Source organism: Protomyctophum parallelum, assembly GCF_964188405.1.
Source record: "Protomyctophum parallelum genome assembly, chromosome: 12".
Taxonomy (NCBI): domain Eukaryota; kingdom Metazoa; phylum Chordata; class Actinopteri; order Myctophiformes; family Myctophidae; genus Protomyctophum; species Protomyctophum parallelum.
In genome coordinates, this window is record NC_139712.1 from 752,908 (window position 1) to 763,427 (window position 10,520).

General features: G+C 42.9%; 1 protein-coding gene across 1 annotated transcript; it reads left to right on the forward strand.

The window, feature by feature from the left end:
* Window positions 1–361: 361 nt before the first annotated feature.
* Window positions 362–10,200, forward strand: LOC310868143 (extracellular calcium-sensing receptor-like; the record flags this gene model as incomplete). Its single annotated transcript, XM_083778409.1, has 5 exons — window positions 362–582; window positions 5,434–5,653; window positions 8,764–8,991; window positions 9,080–9,203; window positions 9,290–10,200. The coding sequence occupies 5 exons, from the start codon at window positions 362–364 to the stop codon at window positions 10,198–10,200; spliced, it is 1,704 nt and encodes a 567-aa protein (XP_083634535.1).
* Window positions 10,201–10,520: the final 320 nt, after the last annotated feature.

Here is a 10,520-nt window from a genome sequence, read left to right on the forward strand (position 1 = left end):
AGCCGCACAAGAGGAGATTAGACCCCATCCCTCCCAGAGAAAATCCCATAGCCTGGAAGGACGATCGGCCTGGCTCGGCCAATGATTGAACGACTCGTTCGAGTGACTGGTGGGTCCGTGCCATAGAGTATGGTCCGTACGGATCCTATAGTACAGGACCGAAATGAACGAAATGAACGAATCATTTTAGTGAACGAACGAACGACCGATCCGTTCACTGAAAAGAACGAAAGTTCCCACCACTACTGCAGGCCACATAAGTGAACACGGGGGCCGTATGTGGCCCCTGGGCCGCCGTTTGCGCATGTACTGTATGATCTAACCTAAGTACATTTCCGTCCATTCTTCTCAGGTGCGAGCTATGCTCCAGATTATGAGGTGGTTCGAGTGGACCTGGGTAGGACTGTTGTTCAGTGATGATGATGCTGGCCGTGACGGCGCCCGATTGTTCCAGTCTGGCCTGGACCAGTCTGGTTTGGGTTGTGTGGCTTATTCAGAGGCTCTTCCCTTCCACAATGACCTGGATAAACTCCAGAGGATCGTCACTGTGATGAAGACGTCCACAGCTCGGGTGGTCATTATGTTTGGATACGGGCCCTATATGCATAATGTCTTGGATGAGGTTGGTGTTACGATACATCTGTGGAGGATGTTAATTTAGAAGAATCTAAAATGAGAATGTATTGAAAGAAAGACATGCCTTTCATTTATTTCGAAACGATGAACAGGTGTTTAAGCAGAATGTGACAGGTCTGATATGGATCTTACCTGCCACTTCAGGTTGGTGGGGAGATTCTCATCTCCAGTCTCCTCACCTCCTGCCATACCTCAGAGGCACCCTGGGTTTTGCCATCCGTCGTGGAGAGATACCAGGTTTCAAAGACGTCTTGTTAAAATTACGTCCTGACAATGACCAGGATAACATAGTAAGTATTTTTGTTTAATTTGATTGTATATTTATTTAATTGCATGTCTTTAAATGTCTCAATTAATTGAATAAACAGGACCACAATGGATACAAGCCCTTAGGACATTTTGTGTTATCCTTTTTGCACCATTGTATTTACGGGTTTACTTATGAATGAATTGTGTTCTTTCAGGTGAGGCAGTTTTGGGAACACACGTTCAGGTGTAAATTTTCACCCCTTCCACCAGAGTGGGTGGACGCTGGTGGAAGGGTGTGTACTATGGGTGGCGATCTTTTTTCCGACACCCTTTTGGCCGACGGGACAATGGTCCGACAGTTTCGGACTATTGTCTGAAATACCGTCTTTTTACTCCAACAGTCCGACACGACATTAGACAGACAGAAGTTGCGGCAATAGTCCGACAAACCGTACGTTAGACAGGTCACCCTTAGGTTAGACACCCCTTAGGTTAGACGGGACAATAGTCCGACACCCCTTAGGTTAGACGGGACAATAGTTAGACGGGACAATAGTCCGACACCCCTTAGGTTAGACGGGACAATAGTTAGACGGGACAATAGTCCGACACGGGAGGGGAGGGGAGGAGTGGGGTGCTTGTGTGTGTGCGTGCGTGCGTGTGTGTGTGTGTGTGTGTGTGTGTGTGTGTGCGTGCGTATACAGTGTGTTTGTGTGTGTGTGTGGGGGTGTGTGTGTGTGTGTGTGTGCGACTGTGCGTGCGTGCGTATACAGTGTGTGTGTGTGTGTGTGTGTGTGTGTGTGTGTGTGTGCGTGCGTGCGTGCTTCATCGTATTTATTATTATTATTATTATTATTAATATTTATATTAATACTTCATCATATTTATTATTATTATTTTATCTCTTTTCCTACTTGGATCCGTAGCCACTGGCACTGCCTGGTTTGTCCATCTGTACCTGCATGCATAGATTGATTGCTCGGTAGGGCCAGTAGGGCCCAGTAGGGCCAGTAGGGCCCAGTAGGACCCAGTAGGGCCCAGTAGGACCCAGTAGGGCCCAGTTGGGCCCAGTAGGACCCATTAGGGCCCAGTTAGGGCCCAGTAGGCCAGTAGGGAAGTAGGGCCCAGTTAGGGCTCAGTAGACCCAGTAGGGCCCAGTAGGACTCATTAGGGCCCATTAGGGCCAGTAGGACTCATTAGGGCCCATTAGGGCCAGTAGGGCCCAGTAGGGCCCAGTAGGACCCAGTAGGACGCGCGCCACTCGACTCCTATACATCATTTAGCATACCAAGTACCCCAATTGCATTGCACACATGTACACACACACACACACACACACACACACACACACACACACACACACACACACACACACACACACACACACACACACACACACACACACACACACACACACTCCTTCCTTCCTTCCACCTTCCTTCCTTCCTTGCTTCCTTCCTTGCTTCCTTCCTTTCTCCCTCCTTCCTAGGGCCCTAACTGGGCCCTACTGGGCCCTAATGGGTCCTACTGGGCCCTACTGGCCCCTAAGGTCTTCCACTGCTGGCCTGCTCGCTTTGCCTAAAAAAATGGCAACTAAAAAATACGGTGAAGCAGCTTTTTGCTTCTACGGGCCGTCGGCATAGAACAAGCTCCCACTGTACCTTCGACAGGCAGCCTCTGTAGACATTGTTAAAGCTCAGCTCAAGACCCTACAACATAGCTTTTAAGTGATCTTTTATTTTTTGTTATTCACGTCCTCACTGTATTGTATTACTGCTTGTTTTTTAATGTCGTTGCCTTATTTTATCTGTTCTTATCTTTGTACCACTGCCTTCTCCTGATTTGACACTGCGTTATTGTCCTATTGTTTTAACTGCATGCCTGTTTTAATGCTGTTTTGTTTTGCTTTTGTTTTTATTATCTTTTCTGCTCTGTAAAGCACTTTGAGCTACATTTATGTATGAAAGGTGCTATTATAAATAAAGTTTATTATTATTATTATCATTATTATTATTACTGGCCCTACTGGGCCCTAACTGGGCTCTACTGGGCCCTACTGGGCCCTAACTGGGCTCTACTGGGCCCTACTTGGCCCCAACTGGGCTCTACTGGGCCCTACTTGGCCCTAACTGGGCTCTACTGGGCCCTACTTGGCCCTAACTGGGCTCTACTGGGCCCTACTGGGCCCCAACTGGGCTCTACTGGGTCCTACTTGGCCCTAACTGGGCTCTACTGGGCCCTACTTGGCCCTAACTGGGCTCTACTGGGTCCTACTTGGCCCTAACTGGGCTCTACTGGGCCCTACTGGGCCCTACTGGGCCTACACACACACACACACACACACACACACACACACACACACACACACACACACACACACACACACACACACACACACACACACACACACACACACACTCCTTCCATCCTTCCTTCCTTGCTTCCTTCCTTCCTTCCTTGCTTGCTTCCTTCCTTCCTTCCTTCCTTTCTCCCTCCTTCCTAGGGCCCTAACTGGGCCCTACTAGGTCCTACTGGGCCCAACTGGGTCCTAATGGGTCCTACTGGGTCCTACTGGGCCCAACTGGGCCTACACACACACACACACACACACACACACACACACACACACACACACACACACACACACACACACTCCTTACATCCTTCCTTCCTTGCTTCCTTCCTTCCTTCCTTCCTTGCTTGCTTGCTTGCTTGCTTCCTTCCTTCCTTCCTTCCTTTCTCCCTCCTTCCTAGGGCCCTAACTGGGCCCTACTAGGTCCTACTGGGCCCAACTGGGTCCTAATGGGTCCTACTGGGTCCTACTGGGCCCAACTGGGCCTACACACACACACACACACACACACACACACACACACACACACACACACACACACACACACACACACACACACACACACACACACACACACACACACACACACACACACACTCCTTCCATCCTTCCTTCCTTCCTTCCTTGCTTCCTTCCTTCCTTGCTTGCTTCCTTCCTTCCTTTCTCCCTCCTTCCTAGGGCCCTAACTGGGCCCTACTAGGTCCTACTGGGCCCAACTGGGTCCTACTGGGCCCAACTGGGTCCTAATGGGTCCTACTGGGCCCAACTGGGTCCTACTGGGCCCTACTGGGTCCTAGTGGGCCCAACTGGGTCCTAATGGGTCCTACTGGGCCCTACTGGCCCTACTGAGCAATCAATCTATGCACACACACACACACTGTAATAATAATAATAATAATAATAATAATACAAAGTAGTAGTAGTAATAATAATAGTAATAGTAATAATAATAGTAATAGTAATAGTAATAGTAATAGTAATAATAATAATACAAAGTAGTAGTAGTAATAATAATAGTAATAGTAATAGTAATAGTAATAGTAATAGTAATAATAATAATAATACAAAGTAGTAGCAATAATAATATTATTAATATTAATATTAATAATAATAATAATAATGGTAATAGTAATAGTTATAATAATAATAATAATAATAATAATAAATACAATGAAGTATAAATATTAATAATAATAATAATAATAATAATAATAATAATAATAATAATATTAAATACAATGACGTATAAATAATAATAATAATAATAATAATACAAAGTAGTAGTAACAATAATAATAATAATAATAATAATACAAAGTAGTAGCAATAATAATATTATTAATATTAATATTAATAATAATAATAATGGTAATAGTAATAGTTATAATAATAATAATAATAATAATAATAATAATAAATACAATGAAGTATAAATATTAATAATAATAATAATAATAATAATAATAATATTAAATACAATGACGTATAAATAATAATAATAATAATAATAATAATACAAAGTAGTAGTAATAATAATAATAATAATAATAATACAAAGTAGTAGCAATAATAATATTATTAATATTAATATTAATAATAATAATAATAATGGTAATAGTAATAGTTATAATAATAATAATAATAAATACAATGAAGTATAAATATTAATAATAATAATAATAATAATAATATTAAATACAATGACATATAAATAATAATAATAATAATAATAATAATAATAATACAAAGTAGTAGTAATAATAATAATAATAATAATAATAATAATAATAAATATGATGACGCACGCACGCACTCATGCACGCAGGCACACACACACAGAAACTGTATATGCACGCACGCACACTGTATACGCACGCACGCACGCACACTGTATACGCACGCACGCACACACGCACGCACGCACACACACACACACAAGCACCCCACTCCTCCCCTCCCGTGTCGGACTATTGTCCCGTCTAACTATTGTCCCGTCTAACCTAAGGGGTGTCGGACTATTGTCCCGTCTAACCTAAGGGGTGTCTAACCTAAGGGTGACCTGTCTAACGTACGGTTTGTCGGACTATTGCCGCAACTTCTGTCTGTCTAATGTCGTGTCGGACTGTTGGAGTAAAAAGACGGTATTTCAGACAATAGTCCGAAACTGTCGGACCATTGTCCTGTCGGCTAAAAAGGTGTCGGAAAAAAGACCTGGACCCGTGTACTGGACAAGAGGACCTGGGAACGGCAGAAACTACACTGTTGGATGTGTCTGATCTCACTGCAGAGTACAACGTGTACAAGGCTGTGTATGCTCTGGCCCACGCCTTCCATGACATGTTGCAGTGTGTGCCAGGAAGAGGGCCTTTCCCTGGGCACAGCTGTGCCAGTTTGCAGAAAATACAGCCATGGCAGGTGCGATATTAATTCAGTTAACCTTTCTATTTATTGTTTATTTGCACATTTAAAAACACCACATTTGAAACAAAAACATATTATTGGGCTGTGCAGGTGAGACTTAGAGAACATTCTAGTTTATTAACAGTTTATATCTCATCATAGCAATCAAAACAATCAAACGTGAATCATTTGGCAACATTAGTAATATAACAATGGATAGATGCACAGTATAAATCGACCATGCCGTTCTCCTCGATCGACTCCATCAGTGGGCTGGTTTAACTGGGTTGGCCCTGGCTTGGTTTTCCTCGTACCTGTCTGGTAGAAGCGTGGCTGTTGCTGTTGACAGTTTTGCCTCCTCCTCAGCTCCCCTGTCCTGTGGGGTCCCCCAGGGTTCCATACTTGGTCCTATTCTGTTTTCCCTTTATATGCTCCCCCTAGGCACTCTTATCAACACTTTCGAAGCCATCTCATACCACTGTTACACCGACGACACGCAATTATATATTTCTTTTAAACAAAATAACCTCTCCAAACTCTCTGTCATGCATGACTGCTTAACCGCCATAAATCATTGGATGAGACAAAATTTCCTTCAACTAAACGCAGACAAAACAGAAATACTTATCATTGGCCCTGAAACTATCTCCAACACAATCCGTCAATCCCTTGGTCCACTGGCAACAAACGTCAAACCCATAGCACAAAACCTGGGTGTCTTTTTTGACACCCAGATGAACCTTGAATGTCACGTTAAAAAGATCACCCAATACTGCTTCTACCACCTGCGCAACATTGCAAAACTCAGCCAGAATACTCACAAACACCAACTGTAGGGCCCACATAACCCCTGTATTAGCCTCCTTGCACTGGCTTCCAATTAAGGCCAGAATTGATTTTAAAATTATGTTAACAACCTACAAAGCATTAAATGGGCTGGCCCCTTCATTTGTGACCTACTGCCCCCAAAGTCCAATGTAAGACCCCTTAGGTCCTCAGACAAACATCTACTGAAGATGCCGGGGTCTAACCTAAGAACAAAGGGCGACCGGGCTTTCGCAGTGGTTGCCCCTACTCTTTGGAACGCCCTGCCCCTCATGCTAAAAAATGCTGAGTCAGTAGACACTTTTAAGAGACAGTTAAAGACACATTTATTCCGTAGGCTATTTATTTTCCCTTGTAGTTCTTACCTGATTTATTTTTACATACCTATGTTTTTGTGATTCTGCCTCTAGTTTACCATTCTACATGCCTATGTTTTCAGTTTTTGCCTTGTTTATTCTTCGTTAAATTCTTTATTGTCTTTTTACTTTATTGTGCTATGTTTTCCTGTTTGTTTTAACTTGTTGATTGCTGTTCTGTGTTCTGTTCAGCACCTTGTGACTTTGTCTTGAAAGGTGGTTTACAAGTAAAATTTACTTACTTACTTACTTACTAAATGAAAAAAATACATATTAATAGAAAAAATATGTATGTGTAGTGTGTAGGTGTCACGGTGTGAATCAAGAGGGTTAGGACCCAAACGCAGGACAAAGGCAGAGAGGCAGAGCAGTCGAAATTGCAGGCGGTTTATTCACCAAAATCCATACACGAGGAGAACACAAGTGTAAAGGAAACTCCAACTGGAACTAAGACACAAGGAAAACAATATAACAAAATAATAGGAAAATAGTAAGGTAAAGCACTAACTAAATACAGAACGTGTAACTTAACATGACAGTAGTTGTGGATTGATTGATTGATTGATTGATTGATTGAAATATTTATTAACAGTTTGTAGAATTACAGTACATTTCAAGCACAAACTCAATACAAAGACTGGGGGGGGATTCAGATTTTACGGGGGCCAGTTTCTAATTGCTGCCGTCCGTAGATTCCCTTTGAGAGCGGTTTTGAAGGAGTCAAGGGATTCACATCGTCTTAATGAATGTTGGTAGGGCGTTCCACATTTTGGTGGCATAGGAGCGAAAATCATTTAGTCCCTTGTTTGTGCCGAATCTGGGTTGTACATGGTTTGTTGCACTCCCTCTGGTGTTGTGGGTGTGGACTTTGTTTACATTAAGGAAGTATTTAGACAGGTACATGGGTATCTTGGTGGTGTATTGAATCTTGTGAAATATTTGACAGAACCGGATGCCAGCTCATTTTTGTGTAGACATGCCCTCATCTCTGGTCCTACATTGCAGAGTGCATAATCCGGCAACGGCATGAGACACGGCACTGCCGGCTGGAGGACCGGCAGCTGCCGGAGTAGGTGGATGGATTAGGACAGTTCTGTTCTGCTGCTCTGTCGGTCCGTTCGGCAGCCGCGATCCAGCCGCCGCGGTCCAGCCGCCGCAACTGCCGGTAAGGGGCGGCAGCTGCAAGGGAAACTTGGGGGATTATGACACTCGACTGCCGCTCGCTTCTACGGCAGTGCGTTTGGTCCGACATGCGTTGCGTCGTGCTTGCAGTTATGGTTAGGGTAAGGGTTTGGGGTAGAGTGTTAGACTGATGCCGCCGAGAAACACTACCCACTGCCGCTGGTGTTCCGCAGGAGATACGCTGCCAGAAAATGCACTCGCACTCTCTCCTACATTGAAGAGGCTGACTTTAGAAGGTGGTCTGTATAGGGCACAGGTGGTAATTACATGTTCTTCTGAAGGTGGTCTGTATAGGGGGCAGGTGGTAATCACATGTTCTTCTGAAGGTTGGTCTGTGTAGGGGGCAGGTGGTAAATGACATGTTCTTCTGAAGGTGGTCTGTGGGGACAGGTGGTAAATGTTCTTCTGATTTTAAATAAAATACGCGTTTACCGCTGTGTCTTCTTGTCTAGAAATGTGGTCATGCATCTCTTCATTATGCAATAGTCACACAAGATGCAGAAGTCTTCCTCACTCCTAATTCTCAACAAATGTGGGTGACATTATGAATATGGTTTTGTTCAAAGGCAATGCATAATGTAAGGGGTAGAGCACATGTTTTAGTAATGAGGCCGGAAGATAGCAACTCAGCAACAGGAACACCCCTTGCACAATGCTTAAATCCCCAAATAGTGTGTAGCGTGACTTGGGCACATAATAGGACCCTTGAGTATGTTTTTAAAGTCTCTTGCTCTTCATGATTCTGCTCATCACCATTTCTAGCTTCTCTATTACCTGGAAAAGGTCAACTTCACCACATCTGGTGGTGATCGTGTATACTTTGATGAGAATGGTGATGCTTTACCAATCTTTGATGTATTGAACTGGGCGTGGATCCCTGATGGAAGCACAAATATTCACAACGTAGGTGTGTTCAAGAAGACAGCCTCCGGAGATGAAGAACTCACCCTTGATGAAGACAGAATCTTCTGGAACTTTCAATCCGCAAAAGTAATTTCAGCTTTCTAAAATGTTTAATTGAGCTCATGATGTGAATGAAATGTATAGTTAAACTAATCATTGTCACGTTCCTCTGCAGCCTCCTCGTTCGGTGTGCAGTGAGAGCTGTTCTCCTGGAACCCGTGTGGCCAGAAGGAAAGGAGAACCTGTCTGCTGCTACGACTGCATTGCTTGTTCTGAGGGAGAGTTCAGCAATGAGACAGGTAGGGTTACATAACGTAGCTACAGTATGTACAGAAGGTTATAAGAAGATACGTGTCTGTCCCTTTAATCTTGTCCTATTTGTTAGACTCTACAGAGTGCACCGTGTGTCCAGAGGACTTCTGGTCCAGTCCCCAGCGTGACCACTGTGTCCCGAAGAGCATTGAGTTCCTGTCCTACCATGAGGCCCTGGGAATCTCTTTAACAACCATGTCATTGCTAGGAACATTTGTCTGTGCTATTGTCCTGGGGATCTTTGTTTATCATAAAGAGACGCCCATGGTTCGCGCCAACAACTCAGAACTCAGCTTCCAACTCTTGCTTTCACTCAAACTATGTTTCTTGTGCTCACTCTTGTTCATTGGTCGTCCCAGACTCTGGACTTGTCAGCTGAGGCATGCAATATTTGGGATCAGCTTTGTGCTGTGTGTCTCCTGCATCCTGGTAAAGACTATGGTGGTGCTGGCTGTGTTCAAGGCCTCCAAGCCTGGTGGTGCAGACATCATTAAGTGGTTTGGTCCTATGCAGCAGAGAGGAACAGTTCTGATTCTTACTTCAATCCAGGCAATAATCTGCATAGTCTGGCTTGTGTCTGCCTCACCAACTCCTCATAAAAACACACAATACTATTCTGAAAAGATAGTCTATGAGTGCAATGTTGGATCAACAGTTGGTTTTGCGGTGTTACTAGGTTATATTGGCTTACTAGCACTCCTCAGTTTCCTCCTAGCATTCATGGTAAGGAATCTTCCAGACAACTTCAATGAAGCTAAGTTAATCACTTTCAGCATGTTGATCTTCTGTGCCGTGTGGATAGCCTTCATACCAGCATATATCAGCTCTCCAGGCAAATATGCCGATGTAGTGGAGGTGTTTGCTATTTTAGCATCTAGTTTGGGCATTTTGGTGGCACTGTTTGGACCAAAGTGTTATCTAATCATTTTGAAACCTGAGAGAAACACTAAGAAGTCCATCATGGGTCATGCCACCAAGACGTAGAATCAGACATTTTTTAATTCACATTGTGTATTTTATTACAATACGTGTATTGGATATATATATATATATATATATACATATATATATATATATATATATATATATATATATATATATATATATATATATATCACTCATTCTTGAGATGAGGGGCAAAAGTGGAAAAAACATGTCCCACACATAAGAGCCTTATTTATGTTAAAAATAAATTAATTCATAAAAATCAAAGCATTTGCAAAGTTAAATGTAATACAGTTGTGTATTATTATGCCATTAATTTCATTATAATTGTTTTCATATGCCATCTGAATTAGTTAAAA